This window comes from Pimephales promelas, chromosome 6, assembly GCF_988280905.1.
Source record: "Pimephales promelas chromosome 6, fPimPro1.hap1.1, whole genome shotgun sequence".
In the NCBI taxonomy this organism is placed as follows: Eukaryota; Metazoa; Chordata; class Actinopteri; order Cypriniformes; family Leuciscidae; genus Pimephales; species Pimephales promelas.
In genome coordinates this window covers 37,095,533-37,120,919 of record NC_142774.1, presented here as the reverse complement: position 1 = coordinate 37,120,919, position 25,387 = coordinate 37,095,533, and the positions used below count along the sequence as shown (strand labels likewise).

The 25,387-nt window shown below is 35.8% G+C and overlaps 1 protein-coding gene across 2 annotated transcripts in view; it reads left to right on the top strand.

Moving 5' to 3' along the window:
- The window catches only part of LOC120460532 (receptor tyrosine-protein kinase erbB-4), a 147,548-nt gene that overhangs the window by 85,511 nt on the left and 36,650 nt on the right, over positions 1-25,387 (top strand). For both annotated transcript variants that reach the window (XM_039648348.2, XM_089132535.1), the window contains exons 3-12: positions 4,904-5,090; positions 15,202-15,336; positions 17,250-17,315; positions 19,070-19,188; positions 21,196-21,337; positions 21,463-21,576; positions 21,684-21,810; positions 23,375-23,448; positions 24,274-24,364; positions 24,548-24,747. In XM_039648348.2, coding sequence (XP_039504282.2) covers positions 4,904-5,090; positions 15,202-15,336; positions 17,250-17,315; positions 19,070-19,188; positions 21,196-21,337; positions 21,463-21,576; positions 21,684-21,810; positions 23,375-23,448; positions 24,274-24,364; positions 24,548-24,747 — 1,255 coding nt within the window. The remainder of the gene's footprint in view (positions 1-4,903; positions 5,091-15,201; positions 15,337-17,249; positions 17,316-19,069; positions 19,189-21,195; positions 21,338-21,462; positions 21,577-21,683; positions 21,811-23,374; positions 23,449-24,273; positions 24,365-24,547; positions 24,748-25,387) is intronic.

Below are 25,387 nucleotides of genomic sequence, written 5' to 3'. Positions count from 1 at the left end.
TTTGGAACTGCCTTTGAACTGGAAGTGTGCCTGTGCTCACTAAGTTTTGGAACAGAGCTAATAATTCACAGTTTCACTGGCACTAAAAACTGTTTTTCTAATAATTTCACTCTTGAAAGTTTCGTTGAGACAAGAAACAGGCCTGCTGGGTAAACCATTATTGCTATATCCAGCCTAGGATTTCCTAGTAAATTATTATTACTTTCCTGCTTTTTATTTTTTATTTTTTTTTAATCTACAGACAGGGTAATATTTTCTCCTGCAGCAAATGTTCGAGCACAGACCAGACCCTTGTTAAACTTTTCAGTTTGTGATAATGCATAGGCCATCTATAAATAGATAGGGTCAGGACGAACTGAACTGCATGATGGATTGTTCTGCGCCCAACGCCCTGCAGCAGTGTGGAGTTGTGTTCTTATTAGTGGGTAAACAGATGGGAGGATGACTAAGGTGAGCTGATGTTTGAGATGCTGCTGGCAACTGCAGGCCAACAGCTTGTCCTCTACTATTGGAGTTCATGCATGGTGATGTGGCTATACATTTGCTTGGTTATAAACTTACTGTATGTACATACCTAAAAAAAACAAAGAACATAAAAATAAAAAAAACTCCAAACTTTTGAATTGTAGTAGCTATCTAGATAGTAGGCATCATTCAGTTTTGCACACCTAATAAGTTGCATAAGCTAATGTGGAACTAAAATAAAGGCCTTGATTTTATTCCTTCTCATAGGCTATTATAATGCAGTTTCTGACCCCGGTTGCACTTAATCTTAACCCTTCTGAAAGTAAAGGGCAAAAATGATCACGTATCAGCAGTTAGTATTAACTTCTGTCCTATTTTAGAAAGCCACTGTTGTTTCCCATTCTAGCCTCCGCAGTTTCTTATTAGATCCGACACAGCACTGTGGCAAGGTCTCGGAGGTGAAATAATTTCCTGAGAGCAATTACAGGCACCAGGAATTCCCATGATTGCCATTATATTAAAAGGTATGGCTATAAAAGTGAATTATAATTGAACGATCACCATTTATCTGAATAAGGCTCCATCTTTCCTTGCATCACAAGGGGGAATGCTGACCGTTTAAGCTACCAGTTTAAATCACGTCCATTGTACATTCATAAAGCAACCTCAGGCTTTTTGTGTGTTTGTCCACAATAATGAAGTATATTATTGTGAGTCGAGGTTTAAAGGAGATCATAAAGGAGTAGTTCACTTTTTAAATTTTTTTTTGCTGATAATTTACCCCCATGTCATCCAAGATGTCCATCATTCTTTCTTCAGTCGGAAAGAAATTAAGGTTTTTGATGAAACATTCTACGATTTTTTTTCCATATAATGGACTTCAATGGGAACCAACCGGTTCAAGGTCCAAATGAGAGTTTCAGTGCAGCTTCAAAGGGCTTTAAACGACACCAGGCGATGAATAAGGGTCTTATCAAGCGAAACAATCGGTCATTTAAAAAATGAATAAAGTTTTATAAGCACAAATGCTCGCCTTGGTCTGTTCTGTGATGAGCGTTCGTGACTCTCCTGTTCAAACTCGTTTATCAAAATGAACAAATCTTTTTTCGAATCATGACTCAAAGGGCCCTAAAGACCCATATTCATTGTCTGGTGTTGTTTAAAGCCGCACTGAAACTCTCATTTGGACTTTGATTCGTTTGGTTCCCATTGAAGTCCATTACTTTAAAAGTGACATATTTAGGAACAGATCATTTCTTCCATATTGTGACGCAAATCCAAATGAAATGGATTATCAGAAATGAAAAATGTAGGGCGGAGACTTAGTTCAATACATCGGTTCGGTTGTTGATTGTTTGGAGGTAGATCTGAATGCGAATATGTAGTTGATTGTAAAAAGGGGCGGGGTTTAACGAGGGATGTCATAGCTGGGAATGACGTCACCTGAGTTGGCTAAGATGGATACATCTGTACACTTTACGCATATCCTACGCGTAAAAAATGAAGTAAACTTTGAGCTTCACTGCTTTCGATCCCATTAAAAGACAATAAAAGCCACTTCGAGGTGGGATGTTCTTGGCCTCTTTTTGCATACATCAATTTAACATAAATCCTTTAGGCTGGATTAACATATTAAGCACCTCCCTTTGGGGTAGGGTCTCTTAAATGGAGATTGTCTAAAATCCACATGGTTATAGTGATTAACACTCACGAATCCTCAGACAAAGGTCTATAACAAGGGTTTGTGTTTGTGATATTCAGACGTTCAACTGACTTGTTTCTCTCCATGGATTTTTTTTAATATCTACCCTGTCACAGATGGTTTTGATCAAGCACATGTTATGTCACCTGCTGCTAAAGTGGAACAAATAGATTGCATTTAACATTGACATTTATATTGTTTGCTCTTGGGCTGGAATTCACAACGAGTGATTGCTGCCCGCTCAGCTTTATCTTTACCACATTCGCTCAGCGTTGATGATAACAAGGCTCACCTCCAGTAAGTGTTGTAGAAAACTGTATTTGCTCAATGGTTTTTCTTTTCTTTTTCACACTATTAGTGCAGGAATCCAAGACTAAAATACAAACTGCAGAGATGTTTGGTTGTTGTTTGAGAGATTTGTACTTGTAAGAGTGTCGTTTTTAGCATTTTCCAAAATACAGACACTATTGTATGGTTCCAGAACTAAAGGGGAGGGGGATACGTTGGTTTTACAATCTAATGATGCCTGCAAGAAAAAAAAAAGATGGATATTGTAAGCGAGCATTTGGAACTTGGCTGTGTTTGATTGCTGGGATTCCAGTTGGTACACTGCTATTTCAGCTACACATATCTTCTACTGTGTCTTTGCAGTGTGTGACCCGAGCTTGGGCCAAGTGTTGTTTGTAATGTATGAAACGGTTTTACAAAACCCCAGGCTTTCAATGCATGTCTAGGTATAAAGGTGAACATCAGTGAGATTTTGAAAGTAACATAAAATGTATAGCGTTGTTTTATACGTATATGTGCTTTATATAACTATACAGTTTAAAGGTCCCCTGACATGAGGTTATTATTTTTTTTTTAATAATGTTGCCCTTATAGTGTTAGTACGTTTTTTTAGATTAAAAATAGTCATAATTTAGTAATAAAAGGCATTTTTCCTAGCCTGATTTTAGCCTCTGATTTGAACGCTCTGTTTGAAGGGGCGTGTCTGCTGTGGGATTCAGTGTAACCGCCCACTGCTGTGATTGGCTGACATGCTTGCTTATGAAATAGCTACATATTACATGTGAAACTCTCTTGAACTTGCGCTGTGTGGAAAGATTGTTTTTTGATCGCAAAGCAGAGAAAGGGGAGGTAACCTTTCCTCGTTATGACGTAATAACGAGGCGATACAAGATTAAAAAAACTCAGAAAGTGAAAATTTCAAGTCAGGGGACTTTTTTTGGCTTTTTTTTTTTTAGGAAATAAGAGCCATCTGAGTTTCAAGCTAGAACTAGGTATTTATTTTCAAAATGCAATTTGATAGTTTTTGTGAATAGTTCATCAGTTTTTGATTCCAAAGAAAATATATGGATCTAAATTTTAATCTAATAATATTTCTAAATGTGTTGTGTTGGTTTGTATTTTCTTTAGTGACACTGGTGGATGTTACTGAACATATGATATGTTTAAACTTATTAGAAAATGTACAAAGCCAAAATGGTGAAAATGGTATAAAAGAGAAAGCATTAGTGCAAAATTTCTTTTTGAACCAATGTTTTTTTTTCTTCTTTTTTTTCCTGTAGTGTGAGGCTTTGATGTGTTATTTGTTCATCAGTCAGCCTGTATGAAAGGTATAATCAAGATAATTACTGATTACAGAATTCATCCTTTGTTCACTGTCTCTCGTGTCACGTTAGGACAATGACAATCTCTCTGCCCACACTAGGAGATATGCTTGATTTAAGACTACTTCATCTACTAACAACTATTACTTGAGACGCAGATGGCTTGAATTGAATGGACTCCTCCATAATAATTATCCTAAAACTTGACTGATTTATAAAGACACTAATACAAAGACAGAAACTACTACAATCTTATCACAGTAGAGAGATGCAAATTTCCAGGTGTATTACCAACGGTACCTCGCTGTATGTCCAAAAATTCTACTAGGATAAGATATTTTGAAGAATGTTGATAGCCAAACAGTTTCTGTTCCCATTGACTTCCATTTTATAGACTGAAAATAATGGAAGTCACAGGGGAACTGAAACGGTTTGGTTACCAACATTCTTTTAAAAAAAATAAAAAATTATGCTCCACAGAAGAAAGTCATACAAGTTTGGAATGACGAGTGAGTAATTGATATTTGTTGGGTGGACTATTCCTTTAATGGTAAATGTTAAGCAGGCATTTTATTAATTAACGTGACTGACCAATCAGAATCCGGCATTTAAGACAGCAGTATATAAATGATCTCATTGGCTTTCCAGTGCGTGTGACTGGCAGGTGACAGCTGTCACCGTGTCCTTCCGTGACTACAACAGCACTATGTGTGTGTCCGATATCACGTTCACTTCTTCTGCGTGAAATAGACCTGTCCACTGTGCCTGCTAATGATACTCAGTGTGAAACAGTGATTGGATGTCAACATGATTGATGTGGGTGTGGAGAGGGAGGGTCCAGCGCTCTCTTGGGCCATTATCTCTTCAAATTATATCAAGGCTGTCTCGTTGGGGGTCCTTTTTGGTGATGCTCAATCGCCGTGATCACCGAGGGCATTTCTGGAACTGAAATTAGAGGACAAATCTCTGCCTAAGGACATAGTATGTTCCGTGAGATAGATATGAATAATTTCGAAAGATCTCACAAGCTCACTTTTTGCTACATTTCACAAAACGGATCATTTGAATTTCATGTTTAGCTTAAATTGTTAATCATGTCTAACTGGAAGTATTTGTATCTCCGCAGTCTATCCGGGAGGTGACGGGTTACGTGTTGGTGGCTCTGAACCAGTTTGACTATCTTCCTCTGGAGAACCTGAGGATCATCCGCGGAACTAAACTGTATGAAGGACGCTACGCTCTGGCCATCTTTCTCAACTACAGACGAGATGGATACTTCGGCCTTAAACAACTCGGCCTCAAGAACCTGACAGGTATATCTGTCTGTCTATGGTCTTCGTTGCTGTGCGGTAGACATAAACATGAACGAGCATATGGGTCCACATCAGATTTCTAAAAGAATGGATCATCCTTTTCCCCCTTTTTTACTAAAATAAATCAATCAGCTAATCACATTATGTTTTCATTTAAAAATGTTATGTGCATTAGCATCTTAAACTCTTAAATCAGCTGTCCCTCCTGTCTTCCCGTAGCACTGTCTCAGGCATCTGACAGTACATTATGGACATTGTAGTTTATTGCGCCGGCCACATCTGCAGTCCTCATGCAGTAGAACTATGTCATGTTCTCTTTAAAGGGATACTTCACCTCTGGAAAGATGAATGTGTATTTAAAATGGGTCATTTATGTAGAAGAAATGTGAAATTATTTCTAAATTTGGAGCTTTCTAGACTGAGAAAAGCCAGAAAATGTATTTTTGGCTTATGTGGATGAAAGACAACAACTCCCAGAATGCACTTGCTTCGCTGCCCTAGGAGGCCACGCCTACCGGCAACAGAGCGCAGTAGTTAAACAACAAGTCTAGGCTACTAGCGAGTTTCCATGATGAATCTGGCCGAAAATGTGTTTCGAGATCGCCCAAATGCGTTCTACAGTCACCATTCATTACGTTTACTGTGGCGAGCAGGACGAGTGAGGGCCGCGGGAGAACGACGCGAGGCCGGTGGCGTGATTACCGATGAGCGACACCTGTGAGACGCACCCGTCTCGTATCTCTCACGGAGGAGCGGGAATTTTCTTAGTAATGTTAAAATGCACATCAATGTAAGCACTACATTTCCATTCATGTAAACACTACATTCAGATTCACCAATCAGAATCAATTCAGTTAGATTGAAACAAAAGCTGTGCATGTAAACAATGAATGTCCGGACATGTCCGGACATGTCGACGGCTGGACATGTCCGGGAAAAAGAGGATGTTAACACCTACTACTCAGCTTTCTCCACAAAACAAGAGCCTGCTAGCTTAGCTTCCAAAAAAAGATGGCTGACACTATGTGTTCATTCTGAGTGAGATCCCATCCTCTATGGGCGGGTGGAGAAAATGCGGGACAGACCCTACTACTGACTGTAGTCTTTAGCCTCTGGCCAAAAAAAATCCTCCCATGATGCAAAATGACGATTTTTCAGTCATCGGGGGATTTTTTCCAGACAAAAAATACATAAATCTCTCGTCTCAGGGGATATGAGGGTGGAAAGCATGGTAATTCGAAAATACTACAGGTTTACTACTAATAAAGCTTAATGCTAAATCCTGAATTAAGGTCTGTTTAATGTCCTGAGTTATTGGAACTGTGACGTTAATCCCCTACCGGTATAAGCTGTTAGCCTGTTAGCATCTGAGGGATAGTTCACCCAAAAATGAAAATTTTGTCATCATTTACCCTCAAGTTAACCTGTATGAATTTCTTTCTTGTTCTGAACACAAAAGAGGATATTTTGAAGAAGTCAGTGGGGTGAGTAATAGGTGAGGGTGGGTAAATGATGACAGTATTTTCATTTTGGGGTGAACTATCCCTTTAAGGACTGTTCCATGGGTGCATTAAGAAATAACTTTGTTGCCGCTGTTTTCCCCTCTTTACTGAATAATGACAATTTAATCACATGAGCTGTGATTATCTCTGGAATTAAATCTACATTAATTAACAAATAAGGTTGTTCATCATATTTTAGAGTGGATCTACAAGGTTTTACTTGAGAGTTAACAGAAACATATTTTGTTGAAGAAGCTACAGTACACAACTCTTTGACAGGACGTGTATGTTTTGATGGTTGAGCTGCCTATCTGCTGTGTGTCAGAATGTTGCTAGGCAAAAAAATAAAATAAAAATGTAACTCCCTCCCCTACACACACACACACACACACACACACACACACACACACACACACCAGTGTTCTAAGTATGTTTTCCCATGCCTAAGGCCCTTTTGTTGACCCAAAGGGGTAAAGGATGAGATCAAATGGAGAGAGAAAGCCATCGGTATGCCGATCAGACACAACCTCTCTGCCATAATTAATTTTTTATAGACTATACATTTGAGGTTTAGTTACTTTGTTAAAGTTGGATTTATTATAGTCATTATGATCTTCCAATAATTACATCAACTTGTTAGTAACATTAACAAACATTAAATATATATATTCAGATAGAAATGCCATAAAACTTAGATTTTACTTTTTTTTTTCATAAATTACCGATACTGTATATAACATAATTTAATGTCCCTGAATGACTCATAACGTTCTAAAATAATACTATCATTGTGTTGCAAAGTGCTATGGTTGGGTCCCTGTGTATAATACATGGTTGCAACTACCTTCTAAAATATTTTTTTTTTCTTAGAATTATTCCATTACTCCAATCCTGCAGTGTTCCTGGTAAAGAGATAAAAGTATGCATCTTCGTTTCTGAGAGACAGCACACTGATGCTTAATGGATCCTTTTATATAAAATATAGTTCATCGTCTTATCCCTGTTCTTATTATCCTTTACTGATGGCATGTAGCTTTCATACTATATATGTGGTCACTTCAGCACAAATATAACTTTTCTTTCACTCTATCAAAGTAAATAATTCAAGCAAACCTTAAAGGTGCAGATATTATTTTTATATATATATATATATAAAAAAAATTACAAATATTCTGCTCATAATATTCTAAAAAGACCCTGACAATGTTAACGGACAAGAGAATCGTGCTAAACAGATTTCAAGCATGGATTTCACAGGACGTTTCAGAGTGTCAGTTTTTGTAGTTTTCTTACAGATACAATTCTATCCACCATTTAATCATATTAGCATCCTAGCAGAGGCAAAGAGACAACAGATTGTCCTGACAAAATAGAAATGGTCATGTCTTTCAAGAGAAGCTTTTGTGCATATCACCAGCATTGCACTCTGTCTGTCTGCTGTTCTTCGTAAAATGTGCATCATACAGATTATAATCTTCAGGAAATTATAATAAATAAATAAAATACCTCCCCTTGGAGTGGACTTTGAGCTTTGCAACCTTGTAGATCTTTTTTATGCTCAAACTAACTGAAGTTGAAAAGTTGAAACTAGCGGGTCTTTGCGAAGGGTCAATTGCTAGCTCTCAATCTTTTTTCACTTGAAGGCACTTAACATATATACCCAGATATAAGATATTTCCTACAGTATTTTGCAGTATTATTCAAATTAATTGTACAAACAATATATTCATTTAAAATATTATAAGTGAATCTGCAGCCCCCTTGGATGTAATGGGTCCCGGGCCCCTGGTTGTGAACAATTGTGCTTGCTAGGGTGTTCAAAATGTTTTTTTCTTGGTGTAAAATCCCCCAACATACTCTTAGCCATCAGTAAGGCTCATGTTTTCAGGTTTCATCCGTCCACCAGGTAATGCTGGCTGGCTCATATTCCCCTTAGTTCAAGGTGGAGGTCGTTCTAGTCTTATTTACCCCACAGTAATGTTAGTGTTTTTCTTTTTTTTCTTTTTTTCCTTCTTGTGTTGTCATTGTGTATTTCCAGTGCTACATAATGATTGCTTTTGAGGGATAATATTCTTTATATAAACACAACCTTTCCACACATATTAGGCAATCCTGACATGTACACAGATATCTGTGTCTGGCATCACAGAGAAAATATTTTAATATTGATATTGTGGCGTAACCCTGATGGCATATCAGTGGCACAAGACCAAATTCTATGTACGGTATACTTGACTGTTCCTATAAACATATGCACATGAAGTATTACAAATATCTTGCTTTACGGTCCTTCAGATTGTCCAGGCACCCAGAACAGGCAAACATGAATTTAAACAATCTTAATTTGGAGATTGACAGATATTTGCACCACATAGATAATTTTACTTCAATCTTTTTACTGTCTTTGGAGGGATAGAGCTGGTAAGCCAGACTATGACGATGGCTAAAGTGGCCACAAAATAGATTGCCAGTCCACACATTGTTTTGAATATAAAGGTAAATCATCTTGTAATCTGAAAAAGGCTGTTATTTACAGATTCCTCCATTTTGGCCAATGATGTTAAAGATATAATGGCATTGTTTTTGACCTCTTTAATGCATTTTAATGGAATATTGCATTATTTATTAGAAATGATTTATTTGTGCACATCATTTTTTTATTCATGTGCCCCCATAATCTTTAATCAAAATAACTTCCCTTCCCTGCCCTTCCCTGCCCTTTCCTTCCCTTTCCTGCCCTTTCCGTGCCCTTCCCTGCCCTGCCCTGCCCTTCCCTGCCCTTCCTTTCCCTTCCCTGCCCTGCCCTTCCCCTGAGCCTGATGGCATGTTTACTCGCGTGAGGGCGAGACAACTTGTCACTCATAAAAAATCGTCCAATTGCAAACTCCAACCAGCCAATCAAATCCCGACCGACAAAATCAATTCCTGCCACACATTTTATTCTGGTTTGAGAAGCTGTTTAACTTGGATATATCACAAAAAGACAATCACAATGTCTGTTTTCAACATTAACAGTAGCTTATTGTCATCATTGAAAATATGTCGTTTGAAACCTCTATTACATTTCATGTTATGAATAAATATAAAGGAATATGAAGACAAAATAGAAGATTTATTGACATCCTGATTTAAAAGCCGGTTTACACTATTTCGATGGTCCGGACATTTTACTAACTGTAAGTAACTTTGCAACTACATGTCAACCATCAGTAGAGTATTAGTAGATTGTCTACTTAAGTGTTGAGCAAGTTTCATATAAAGGTGTTGTATAATTTAATTACAAAATACAAGTTTTTATTATGTTCATTATTATTACATAGTATGTAGTATCTTTACATTTTTACAATAATTGTACAATATATTGGTGTAATCATGCTTATATTAATGTCACACACAATATTAAATAATAAAATAAAAAAACCAACTCTTGCTGACCGAGCTATTCTGGGAATTTAGAACTCATGTGTGAAAAGGCTAAAATGAAATGAAGAGAGCAGAGCTAATACCATCTCACCGGTCTGTTGCTCAAAAGGCTGAGAGAGGAACAGCTCCATTAATAATGGATCCAGTATCATCATTATGCAGCAAAATGTTTAAACTACACAGAATCTCAGAGCTTCAAACACAACTTTTTAAAAGCATTCCCCCATGAATCTGAGCTAATGTCAGCAAATCTTAAACCGAAGTTATCAGTAAAGTGAAAGTTTGAGGGAATGGGTCATTTATTTACTTTAAAAAAATACTAGTAAATATTCACAAAATAATTACAAAATAGATAATATCTCCAGTTGTTTTAAAGGAACACTCCACCGTTTTTTTGAAATATGGCTTTTTCTCATTCTTTCCTACATTTAGATATGTGTGCAAATGCATTTTTGTCTCAGTGCATGCATTCTTTTAGTTTGACAGGGTCGGCGCTAGCTTAGCTTAGCACAATGAATGGAATCCTTTGTTGCCAGCTAGCATGTCCTGAGTAAATGTGATTAAAAAAAAATAAACAAACCCACGTAATTACTTCTTGTGGCCTGCGTATTCACAACGAGTACAAATAGCGACGCAGATTAACACTAGGCGGTTTCCTAGGCAGATATTGACTTGGGACTATATTAGGGGGAAGCACAGACGAAGCACCGCTGCTAAGGTGAATCACTGCTACTTGGGCGCAGAGACGTCACGCAACACATGAAATCCCACGACCTCCATAAACATACCGGTGTTCAGCGCGTCAAAAAAAAAAAAAAAAAAAAAAAAAAACAGAAGAAGAACATAGCGGCGCGACCTGCAACAAGTGTCTTCGCTTTAGGACTATTTATTTTGAGACGTTGAGACGATCACGTTTGTGACTCTCTGTCAAAAAAGATTTGTTCATTTTGATGAACAAGTTCGCAGTACAGAGCATTTGAGCTTATAAAACTTAAACTGTGTTATTTATTTATTAAATGAGCGATCGTTTCGCTTGATAAGACCCTTATTCATCGTCTGGAATCGTTTAAAGCCCTTTGAACAGTAGTTTACGCTGAAACTGTCTTTTAGACCTTGAACCATTTGGTTCCCATTGAAGTGCATTATATGGAGAAAAATGCTGGAATGTTTTCATCAAAAACCTTAATTTCTTTTTGACTGAAGAAAGAATGACATGGATATCTTGCATGACATGGGGGTGAGTAAATTATCAGCAAAAGTTTATTGAAAAGTGAACTACTCCTTTAAATTGCATTGAAGGTATACATTTGTTTAGAGACCCTGCTGTTAGGTGTGATTTCTGGGACGCTCCGCTATCTCCACAAGCCAAACTCCCCTCCCTGTGAGGCTGAATAATGAGACGCTTCGTGAATGTGGACGTGTGGAGTGTGTGTGTGTGACAGAGGGCTGTGGATCATGATCTGAAGCCTCAGTAGAGGATATTAAGGGTCGTTCATAGTAGCGACAAACTGAACAGAAGTTCTTCGCTTTCAAAGACAGTTGTGATCGCTGCGGGAGCACATGCTGTGCGAAGTGGAGAATGTTTATTGTGTATTATTTGAGTGTATCATTTGGGTAGGAGTTAATAGTACTGTGAGATTGCACTGTTTGTTTTTTGGAAAATGGTGTCAGAAATTTGCTGTCATTCTAACTGAATTGGATTCATGCATCAATAATTGTTCTTGTTCATGAAATGTTGTAGTTTCAGCATGAAAATGTTTTCCTTATCAAAGTATGACAGAATATTGTTTGGATTACTCAATGAATAAAATTGCTGTCATGTGAACAATGAAAAAGTTCCTCCTGGAAAAAGTCTACTTCAGACTTGTTCCTTTCAGAGTAAGAACCAAAACCTACACTCTTAAAATGCTGGGTTGTTTTAACCCAACTTTGGGTTAAATAAGGACAAACCCGAACATTGGGTTAAAAATGTAATTAAAAATTTAACCCATTGGCTGGGTTTGTCCACATTTGACCCACAGATGTGGGTTAAACAACCCAGCATTTTTTAGAGTGTACTGTATATATTCCTCACAACAAAATCCATTTCCGTATTTTACATGTTGGTCATAGGCAGACAGCGACTGACTAAAAATGTTTCAGGTTTGTTTTAAATGTTATATTTCACATCTAAAGTAAACAACAATGATCATATTGATGATTTTGCTTATTTTTTTAAGCTCCCATCATATCATTTTTTTTATTATTTTTTTAAAGGTTATTGTGAATGAATAACAATATATATATATATATATATATATATATATATATATATATATATATATATATATATATATATATAAAGGAAGGTTTTCAGTGAATGCCTGTGCTTAACTGATTGCCTGGTTTATTTTCTTCATATGTGCACTAGTGACCTGTCCTTTAGGTTTTCCAGTCTCATTTGCATCTTCCTGATTATAATCTGCCATTTGGAGACGATTTGTCCATGTAAAAATGGACACTGACAGAATGAAATGAGAATCATTTTTCAAATGTTAGTGGTTTTGACACTGTTTTAATTTGGCTTTAATATTAAATTCCAGTTCTTCTAGGTATGCAAAATGATTGCATTTTGCGTCAGATCTAAGAAAATAAATAAATAATCAAGATGAGGTGCAGTTTTTTTTTAATCACTTAAAATGCATCGTAATAGTCTGACAAGAATAGCTCTCCAATTTGTGTTAATTTGAGTGAATGAACAATATTTTCTCACTTGTCTTCTGTCTTGTAAAAAACATGAATTGGTTATGGCACAGCTGCATATTCATTTAAACGTGAAATTGAATTTATGCTTCTACTTTAATTTCTGATTTAGTTTGTTTGCCTCGAAACACACCGTAATATGCACATCTATTCTATTCTATTCTACCCTGCTATATAATTCTTGTTTATGATTATTGTTAATGAGTTGTTATTGTTATGCTTGTTTTTTGTGTTAAGGGTTTTTTAGCTTAGGCCTACTGTATATATTTATTCTTGTATATATTTGTCTACGATTTTCATTTTATAAAGAAATATTGCACTGTGCTCAGCTCTGACCCACAGTTAATTGTGCTTTTGAATCGTTTGAGTCATGTTTACAGATGGAGGCAGACAGTTAACGTTAATAGGGGTGCCATAATGTCGCTCAATTTCTCGGGCCGATAAGGACCGCAAGTGCGATGAGTTCTTGTCCTTCAGATGACTTTATAATATATTTTGATTAGCTCATCTTTTCCCTCCTTTTAATTTTTCTTCAAAAGCACTATCATTTGAAATTGATAGCATTCTCATTAAAATTACAATTGTTGAATGTATTCCTGGTTTTTCGCCACCTTCTTTGCGAACTGTGTGCAGATGAACTCATCAAAGAGATGTTAATGATGCGAAGTGTTTCTCATGCGGGTTGGGTTTCCAGCTGTGTGAATGTCAAAAGTGACTCTTTAAAAATGAATCCGTATGGTCTGTTGTTCCATTCACAGTCTCAACCTTTCCCCCTGCACACTCCACTTCCATCATCATGGAATTGCTGAAAGGAAATTTCAATATTTCACTTTCACTCAAAGGAAGTGAATGTGTCATGTTTATTTTGAATGCAGGGATGAGACCATGGTGATCTCACAATGCTGGTCGACTCGGCGGGTTTATATGAGATATTGACACTGTCAAAATGTGTATAAATTCAACCTTAAGCTTGTCAATGGGGTCAGTACCATAACTTAGGGACTTCTACCCTTAAAACATGCATATTGACATGACATGTCATTCCTATACACTGTAAAAAAATATTTTCAAGATTTGTTATCACAACATATTTTCTTTTTTCAAATCAACTTTATAATAATTTATTTAGTTGAGATAACTTATTATTTTGAGTTTCTGATGATTAAATTAATCTCCTTCATTGCATTAACTCACTTTTTCCAGTTCAATCAACTTAAAATTTTAAGGCAACCCATGTTACTTACTTTTTTAAGTTAAACCAACAATATTTTTTACAGTGTAGTAATCACAACATTTTTTCTTTTGTCGAATCAACCTAAATAATTTATTTAGTTCAGATAACATATCATTTTGAGTTTCTGATGATTAAATCATTCTCCTTCATTGTATTAACTCACTTTTTCCAGTTCAATGAACTTAAAATTTTAAGGCAATCACGTTACTTACGTTTTTTAAGTTAAACCAATTTTTTTTTTTTTTTTTTTTTTTACAGTGTTGTGTTCAAGCATTCAGGCATATTCACAAATATTTACAAATAACATTTTGTGTATTTATTGAAAAAGAAATCTGCTAAATTTATACTAGTACTCAGATCCATTTTAATACATTTTACCCATTTTGTGTGGACTTAGCAATTAAAAACAAGAAACAGTGGGGACTGGAAGATATTTGCTGAAGCTTTACTGGTGAGATCTAATCAGTTGTGTTGGTTCAGTATACAAACCCTGTGCAGATCTGAAGCGTTCTAACAGAACTGTCCAGTTATGTAAATTATAAAGTTACATTAACTGATTATGAAGCGGTAGCCAGTGTCGGAATTATAATATTGCTTCATTAACTTCCTATTTGTTTTCCTCTGAGAGCGAATTCAACAGGACTAACCCATTTTAAACAGCTAGCCATGGTCTCATTCATCAGGAGGTTGTTGGAGGCTATGAACCATCATACATTTGTGATAAAAATGGATTTTTTTTAAAGCAGGCTTACCAATACACACAATGACTGATTTCTTGGTAACTGAGGCTATTCATTAAACCCAGTAATATTTTTTTATAGGGGAACAAGAGGGAGGGATTTGAAAGGGTGTATCAGCTCAAATATACTACCTCCACATAAAGCATATGTTGCAATCTCTACAGACACATTGATATGCTCATAATCTTGCTTGATCTTTTATAAGCTCCTTAACTTGGGAATTGGGGTGATTTCGTTCTTAAATCCTGTTCTAAAAAAGAGATTATTTTCATTACACTGCTTTTATAAATGGTTTTATAGAGAAGTCGGGGTCATATCCTTAGGATGTCCTTGAAATGAACTGTACATCTTTGATATGCACATGTTTATTTAACATTATTAAGGCTGTGAAATGGGCTAAATGGCACATCATGTTATTCACAAGTGAACATGATTCCTAATTCACCCTCTTTGAATTTTCACTGTTGTAGAAATCCTGAATGGAGGCGTGTATGTGGATCAGAACAAGTTCTTGTGTCATGCTGACACCATCCACTGGCAAGACATCATCAAGAACCCGCGTTCTGAACTTCTGGTTGTGCCCTCAAACAACAGTGGCAACACATGTGAGTGTTTGGATGAGTTTAATGATTTAAAATGGACTGAAATAATTTATAATGTTCATGCATTGACTCAAATTGCATTCACAAGCTAAATTTCAAGCTGTAACAAACAAGAAGTTAGTTAAAATGTTTTATCCCCGGTTTCACAGACACTGCTAAGTTCTTGACTAAAATGCATGTTTGTATATATTAACTGAAAGCACTGACATTAAAACATGGTTTGTCTCAAGATCCACACCAGTAATATTTTGTTGTTTTCTAAGACACATTTATAACAGGCCTTCAATATTTACAGCAATAATGAAATATTGGTGAAAGTTTGAATTCACAGTGAAATGCCTTAAAATGTCATGAAACTTTTAAATAATGCATACATTTATTTATTATACCCAAAGGTTTGAGGATGGAAAAAAAAGTCTCTTATGATCAAAAATAGAGTAAAAACACTACAGTTATATATATATATAATAATAATTTAAAATAACTGTTTTCTATTTCAATATATTTGTCAAATGTAATTTATTCCTGTGACGCAAAGCTGAATTTTCAGCATGATGAAAATGATCCTTCAGAAATCATTCTGATATGCTGATTTGCTGCTCAAGAAACATTTCTTATTATTAATATTAATTAATATGAAACCAGTTTTTTTTTTTTTGCTTAATATTTTTGTGGCAACCGTGATGCATTTTTTTCTGGATTCTTCGATGAATAAAAGTTCAAAATAACTATTTATTTTAAATCTTTTTGTAGCATTATAAATATAAATATCTTTACTGTCACATTTGATGCATTTTAATGAGACCTTGCTGGATAAAAGTATAATTTCTTTAAACAAAATCTTACTGTCCTCAGAACTTTGAACTGTGGTATATTAAACACATTTATTATATTTATTCATATTTAGTAAATGTTTCATGAATTTTCGCTATCAATTTTTCACATACATTGATATATATATATATATATGAAGAGTTCAGATGCAAAAGCCTCTAAGTGTCATTTGAAATTTTCTTCTTAAATGATCATTTTTATCAAGCTTGTATATTTAAGCTCAGTAATTTCACTTAAATGGCAATGAAGATTACCTATTAATTGTCATTTAAGTGAAATTACTGAACTTAAATATACAAGCTTGATAAAAATGGTCATTTTAGAACAAAATTTCAAATGGCATTTAGAGGCTTTTGCATCTGAACTCTTCATATATATATATATATATATATATATATACATAATAGGGCTGTCAAATTATTAATCGCGATTAATCGCATCCAAAATAAAAGTTTGTGTTTACATAATATATGTGGGTGAACTGTGTATAATTATTTTATATATATAAATACACACACACACACACACACACACATGTTTGTATATATTTAAGAAATATTTCATGTATATACTGTATATATATATATATATATATATATATATATATAAATATTTTATATATAAATATTTTTTTCTTAAATATACATGCATGTATGTATTTATATATATATATATATATATATATATATATATACTAAAATAATTATACACAGTGCACCCACATATATTATGTAAACACAAACTTTTATTTTTGATGCGATTAATCGTGATTAATCGTTTGACAGCCCTAATATATATTATATATATATTATTAATAATATATATATTATTTTATTTTTTATTTATTTGTATTTTTTTGCAATCCCTGGAAAATAGCAGAATTTCTTTAGTATAATCGCTTTTAATTGAACTAATATTGTTACTCAGAGTCCCACTCAAGCAAACTCTCTTGGTAATTATAAAACAGTCAATTAAATCTAGTCGGTGATAAAAGTAAGTGAGGACATTGTATGAGACAAATCCCAGAGCAATTAGAGTAGTGTTGTTGTTGTTTAGGATTAATGATACGATGTATCCCACAGGCAGAAGGTGCCATCGCTCCTGTAACGGCCGCTGCTGGGGCCCTCAGGAGGATCAGTGCCAAAGCTGTGAGTATTTAACAAGTGCTTTATCAATTAACTTGCACAACACATGCACACACACATAAATTTCAATATATTAAGGCCGGTGTGATGTGACCTTTGACCCTTTTGCAGTATTATATTATTGATTTCATAGCTCAGAAATTACAGACATTTCATGTATTCTGATAGGGCAACAAATCTGTACAAATTAATAAATTAGTTTTAGTATATAAGATTAAAGTCACAAGATTATGGATCATATTAAAGTGCCCATATCAGCTAATTTACAATTTCATGATTTTATTAATGTGGTCTGCTAGTATACATGTTCTTGATTTAAACAACATTCCTGCAGCACCTCTTCTCACTCTGCCTGAAATGCTTTGTTTTATTTTCTGTCTCTTTAAAGCCCACCTTTCCGAAAAGCCCAGTTTGCTCTGATTGGTCAGCTGGCCCAATCTGTTGTGATTGGTCTACCACTTAGACCGTGAGTCAGAAATGTACGGTGACCCTAAGGGGACATGCACATTGGAGATTAATCTTTTATAAATTAAGTCTTCACTACCTTTACTTTTCTGGGGCTTGAAAGTGGTAGTTGCGTAGGCTGTCAATGGAGGGACAGAAAGCTCTCAGATTTCATTAAAAAGAACATGAACAAATGGATTACGGGTTTGAAACGGCATGAGGGTGATTAATTAATGACAGAATAAATTTTTTTTAGGTGAACTAACCCTTTAAGTCACAGAAATATTGGCAGCACTACAAACGAGACGTTTCAGGCAAGTATTTTCTGTTGGAGGGATCCTCTTTCTTTGGCATGGTGCTTTGTAACTTTGACACAAACTATGCACAAACAGCTAAATTATACAATATAGGAAAGGTTAAATAATAAAAATAAATGAATAAAATTATCGATAATAATCATGATTAATCAAAAATAAAAGTTTGTGTTTACATAATATGCGTGTGTAGTGTGTATAATTATTCTGTGTATATATTTAGATATATATATGCATGTATATATTCAAAAAATGTGTGAAAAATGTGTTACAAATGTGTAATTAATATATCAAATATCCATATTTATGTATAATATAAATTTTGTATAAATATATAAAAAGTATGTTCATGCAAATATTTCTTAAATATATACAAGCATGTGTGTCTATGTATATATGTATATAAAATAATTATACACACTACACACATATATATTATGTAAACACAAACTTTTATTTTGGATGCGATTAATCACGATTAATCGTTTCACAGCCCTAAAAAAAATGTTAGCCTAAGTTGTCAAATTAACATAAAAATCTGGTAACTTCATATAAACTTTAAAATAACTATATATTGGAATATTGCTGAATCAAAGTTTGACACACAAAGACCATTTTCAGAGATTGAAACTGTCAACATGAGTTCTGTCTATAATGTAAAAAGCACCTCGAGTGATTGCTCTTGGGAACTCACTGATCTTCCCTGGTGCTCTTGTGGCACAACCTGTGGTGATGTTCTCATGAGTGGGTGGCAGGCACAGAAGGAGGGACGGCAGGGGACGGCAGGTTCAGTTTTCACTACATAATTATGTATAATTAAAGAGGATCCAGCTCCATAGAGTGTCACGGCGGATGAGGGGTTGCACAGTGTGTCTGACAAATAATAGATTTAAGGTTGTTGCTGTATCCTGGTGACTTTTGACATATTTACAAAAAAGTAAAAATACAAAAAACTCCACAGACGCTGAGAAAGCTTAACTTTTGTCTTTGTGGTTACAGTGACAAAGACGGTGTGTGCAGAGCAGTGCGATGGACGCTGTTTTGGTCCGTACGTCAGTAACTGCTGCCACCGGGAATGTGCAGGAGGCTGTTACGGACCCAAAGACACAGACTGCTTTGTATGTCAACTCTTCCTTTATTTTTCCCATATTATGCATGATTTTTAAGTGTAATAAAGGTGATGAAGGTAAACTCTAGAAGGCACAGGCTGGTAGGTCCTTAAAGGGATACTCCACTTTTTTTGGAAATAGGCTCATTTTACAACTCCCTCGGGGTTAAACATTTGGGTTTTACTGTTTTCGAATCCATTCAGCTGATTTTCCTACCCTATCTCATGACCAATTCGTACGAATTCGACGAATGATTAAAAAGTGGCTAATTCAATTTGTATGACCTCACTCTAAACTTTGTCTAAACCCACGTGATGGGTAGGTTTAGGGGCGGGGTAAGGGGTAGGTCATTCGTACGAATTCATGCGAATTGGCCAATTCGTAAAATATGTACGATTTAGCAAAATCGCACTAATTCGTACGAGTGAGGTCGTATGAATTTGTACGAATTAGCCCCTCTTTAATCATTCGTCGAATTCGTACGACTTGGTCGTGAGATCGGGTTGGATTTTCTGATATTTAGAAGAATGTCAGTAACCAGAGAGTTTCTGGTCTCATTGACTTCCATAGTAGGAGAAAATATACTATGGAAGTCAATGAGACCAGAAACTGTCTGGTTACTGATATTCTTCTAAATATCGGAAAATCAGCTGAATGGATTTGAAAACGGTAAAAACTCAACTGCTTAACTCTGGGGGAGTGGTAAAATGAGCCTATTTCCAAAAAAAGTGGAGTATCCCTTTAACTCATTTAGTAGTGACCGCGTCGTCATCTACATAGTGCAGCTGATTGGTTGCTTCTGCATCAGCGACCAATGAGCTGCGGCTCAACATTCAAACAAATCCCGATAGTGTTTCTGTTATCAATGTTGAAATATGAAGGCTTCTCTGACATTAACGTTCTGCCAGGGCTTTCTCAAAGATATACACAAACATTCTTCCAGTAATGTTAAAGAGGTCATTGGATGCCATTTTAAAAGTGCATTATTTTGTTCATTGGGTCAATAGAATAGGAAAAACATGCTTAAATAACATTATTTTTCCTCTTAGTGAACATCATTGTAGTGCATCTTTTCCAAGTCTTTCTGAGACATGCTGATGTCTTCCTTCTGAAGCCCCTCCTTCTGAAAAGCTCGGAGTGCTCTGATTGGCCAGCAGACCCAGTGCGTGAGATTAAGCGTGTGTCGGAAATGTCATAATCGCGAGCTTCAGCTTTACCGTATCAGTTTGTGCCCGATTCTGAGTCAGATTCTGCAACTTTACAAGCAGAACTTGAGCAGAACCAGCTGAAGTATATAGCCGGCGTTGTAGTCTCCCAGGTTCTGTGCAAAAGCAAACCTTCGGATTATACTGCTCAAAAACCTCTGATTCCTAATTTCAGCCATTTTCAGAAGGCCAAATAAAGAGGTTTTGCTTTCGCATCTAAACACACAGCGTTTCCGTGACATGGCGAGATTGGCAACAACACTAATATTCACTGGAGCCTCGTCTCCTCTCTCTATATGCCTTTGGGAATATTATGCTAATATTTCACATTGTGACGTAGATAATTTTTTTGAGGAAGTTACTGAAGTTTCACAGCTTTTTATTATATCCAACGAAGAAGATACATCGAAGAAAAATGACAAACAAAACTGTAGTGACACACTAGATGGCAATACAACAGTGACACCTATTGGCAAATTACTATATTACAATAGAAGTAATCTGGACTATACTACAATCGAGCGTTTTTCATGCAGGTCTGGATCTGTGTTCTCTGTTAGATTGAATAAGTCTCTTTGTAGGACACAAGCTTTGTAGATTGTGTATGCACAAACCGATACATTACACAATAAAGGAAGAGGAAAACATTAAAAAAAACATCATACAACCCCTTTAATAGAAAGCTTGTGTAAATGGAACATACAAAACATTCTTAGTTATAACATATCTTTAGCAGTGGCAGAGGTGTCGCTTCATGTTAGTCTTTTTTTACCAATCGAACACATGTTTGCATGATTGTTTTTGTTCTCAGGCTTGTACCAACTTTAACGACAGCGGGGCCTGTGTGACCCAGTGTCCTCAGCCATTCGTCTACAATCCGACAACCTTCCAGCTCGAACACAATCCCAACGCCAAATACACCTATGGAGCTTTCTGTGTCAAGAAATGCCCACGTAGGTTACACCGATTTAATCATACATGGAATAAACAAATAAATCTAAATTGAAATAAAATCAGAGAATCATCCATTTTAAAGCAGCATCTTTCACAAGTAAGCTCTGTTGTTTTTTTGACGTAGATAATTTTGTGGTGGATCACAGCTCATGTGTCAGAGCCTGTCCGAGCAACAAGATGGAGATGGAGGAAAATAACATCAAGATGTGCATCCCGTGCACTGACATCTGTCCAAAAAGTACAATACTTACCATACTTACAAAGAACAGAAAATAACCTCTACGCTTGTTAGGAACATATGATTGTGGGTATGTTGATGTTTGTTTGTTTGTATGTGGTGTTCAGTGTGTGATGGTATAGGTACCGGCAGTCTTCAAACGGCTCAAACCGTAGATTCCAGCAATATTGAGAAGTTTGTCAATTGCACCAAGATCAACGGCAACCTCATCTTCCTCATCACAGGCATCAAAGGGTGAGGAATGGTTAAATCTTCCAGGCTGACAGTTTTAAGTATTCACAGATGACAAATTTTGTGTCTCTCATTGAACAGTGATGTGTCCTCAAATCATCTGTACACAAAAAAAAAGTAAAACTTTGAGATGGTCCTCACTCCAGAACTTGAAATCCATGGGGAGGAGTCGGATCCACATCCAACTCCTCCCACTTTACATATACCTAAACCTACCCAGCTCCACCCCATGAACCCTAAATTGACCCCGAAAACCTACCCAACTCCACCCCACAGATCTAGATCCGACTCCGCCCCCTGGATCTTGTGTACTGCAATGAGGTCCTACTGAAAACTTTTCTGTTTTTAGTACATCGTTATAATGTAAACCTGCCCTCGGTTTCCAAGACATTCTTACTCCATCAAAACCTGTTTGTTGAGCAAAATATCTTCCCTTACAGGGGTTTTCATGATCACATGTCTTCTAATAACCCTTTTTTCTGCAAATTATTTGCTAGGTGATATTTATCTTATGGAATGCAATCTTTTTTATCACATTTTTTTAGTAATAATTATTAAAGGAGTAGTTCACTTTAAAAAAAGCTTTTGCTGATAATTTACTCACCCCCATGTTATCCTAGATGTCCATGTCTTTCTTTCTTCAGTCGAAAAGAAATTAAGGTTTTTTGATGAAAACATTACAGGATTTTTCTCCATATAATGGACTTCAGTGGGAACCAAACAGTTCAAGGTCCAAAAGACAGTTTCAGTGCAAACTGCAAACTGTTCAAAGGGCTTTAAATGATTCCAGACGATGAATAAGGGTCTTATCAAGCGAAACGATCACTCATAAAAAAAAAATTAAAAAAAAAAACAAAGTTTAAGTTTTATAAACTCAAACTCTATGCGCGTTCGTGACTCCCCTGTTATGCATGTGTAGTGTAACTCGTTTATCAAAATGAACTTTTTTCGTGCCATTTGGTTAATTCAACGAACAAAATGAACGAATTGACTCGGGAAAAGATTTGATCATTTTGATGAACGAGTTCAAACAGGAGAGTCACGAACGCTCATCTCAGAACAGAGCAAGGCGAGCATTTGAGTTTATAAAACTTAAACTTTTATTTTTTTAAGTGAGCGATCGTTTCGCTTGATAAGACCCTTATTCATCGTCTGGAATCATTTAAAGCCCTTTGAACATTTTGCACTGAAACTGTCTTTTGGACCTTGAACCATTTGGTTACCAGTAAAGAGCATTATATGGAGAAAAATCCTGGAATGTTCTCATCAAAAACCTTAATTTTTTTTCGACTGAAGGAAGAATGACATGGACATCTTTGATGACAGTAAATTATCAGCAAAAGTTTTTTTTTTAAAGTGAACTACTCCTTTACTGTTTATTTTTTTCTTGCTTTTATTTAACTAAACACAATTATATATTATGACTGAATCAACCTTTCTATATTAGTTTTACGCAAACGTAAGTATCTTTAAGGGCAAGATCAAGTAGAACTGTAGTACAGTGTAATTTGTGACAAACACTATTTGCATTCCTTAAACTCATTACATGTTTTGCTTTGTTTAACAGAGACATGTATCATGGTATTGGCGCTCTGGATCCTGAGCGACTAAATGTGTTCCGCACCGTCAGAGAGATCACAGGTAGAGAGAGGGAGAGAGATTGTCATTATTCTTAAGATAATTTGGTGCATTAAAGCATGCAAATGAAAAAAACAAATGTGAACACAAAATCATTTCTTAAGACACTGTCACATTATTCATAGATCCTTATTTTTACAGCTAATAGGATTTGTTGCAGAATTTATTTGCTGAGTCTAATAGCTTAGAAAAAATGAACAGTTAGTCATGTTAGAAAACTTTTACTTCATTAAAATCTGGTGTGTGCACTGACAGATATTATATTGCAGTTAATGGAGTGAAACGTAATGAAACCCGGCACAATAAGAAAGACCTATGACTTGTCGTGAATGCATTTCCCATGCCCGCCATATAAACACACCTCTCATATTGATCATAAGAACATGTGCAACTCTCATGGAAATTACTCCCAATGAAACATGATATTTGTTTAATATCTTGGTGGGATATTACATTTCTATGATTCTTCATTACTTTTGCAAGTAGTAGACTACTTATTCTTTATTTTTTCTTTGCTTTTTACTGCCACATCTAGTTAACTGTTAATAGGATTCAAATCTTCACTCTTAGAAGAAAATGTTCTATATAGAACCTTAAAAGGTTCTATATTTGGAACCCCTATACACTCTTGAAAAAGGGTTCCTCTGGGTTCTATATAGAACCCTGGGATTCCATACTTGGCCAATAGAAAAAAATGTTTTTTACCAAAAAAATGGTTCTATATAGAACCATTTTGGAGTTCCATATATGAAGCGGGGGATGGAACCATTTCTGGTTCTAAATAGAACCATTTCTTCTAAGAGTGTTGTTTGTTAATTCCATCCAAAGGTTACTTGAACATCCAGTCTTGGCCAGAAAACATGACTGACCTTGGTGTCTTTTCCAACCTTGTCACCATAGGAGGAAGAACTCTTTATAGGTACAAATCACATCTTATTATTAAGCATTTACCTTATTTGCATTATCATTATTGGTCAACACCATTTTCATAGAGTACATCTATCAAATTGTCTGTTAAATGACCACCAAATAAAATTGCAAACAATATGAAAGAGCGATAGGTATGGAGGTTTTTAGTGATCCTCATTTCATGTTTTGTCAGTGGTATTTCTCTGCTGATCCTGAAGCAGCGCTGGATCTCTTCACTGCAGTTCCAGTCTTTGAGAGAGATCAGCGCCGGTAACGTCTACATGACCAACAACAGCCAGCTCTGCTTCTACAATACAGTGAACTGGACCGGTCTGTTCCGCACCAGCACCCAGAGAGCTCTGATCAAGAACAACAGGGACACCAGAGAGTGTAGTGAGTGTTCTACTGCCAAAAGAAAGAGAAAAAAATGGTTTTAATGTTGGGTTAGTAAAACTTGTTTTCTATTTTGTGACAATTCAAAATGTGTCACTATTTGGTAAGACACTACAGATCAACCCGGTCTCATCCCAAGACGTCATATAACTGACGTTTTGGGACGTCTTTCGACCATACGTCAATATTCGCCTTTTTAGGGCCCCCTTAAACGTCGGTAGATGAGGTTATGGGATCCTAACTACCCCAGACCTAAACCTAACCCGTCACCTAACTGACGTTAAAGGTAAAGCGTCAGTTGTATGACGGCCCGGGATCGCCATCTACCGACGTTTAAGGGGGCCCTAAAAAGGCGGATATTGACGTATGGTCAAAAGATGTCCCAAGACGTCAGTTATATGACTTTTTGGGATGAGACTGTGTTGTACAGATAGCCTGATGAGTAATCACATTGAGTACATTAAGAAAATTGCATTCAGGAAATGTTAATGTTTACATATGCAAATTATCTAATTAAATAAATTAATGTATTACCTAATTAAACACTACTTTACAGAAATTTCCAGAACAGAAATTTCAACATTGGTTCACTATTTTTGTTTAGTTTTTGACATATTTTTACAGAGAATAATTGTCAACA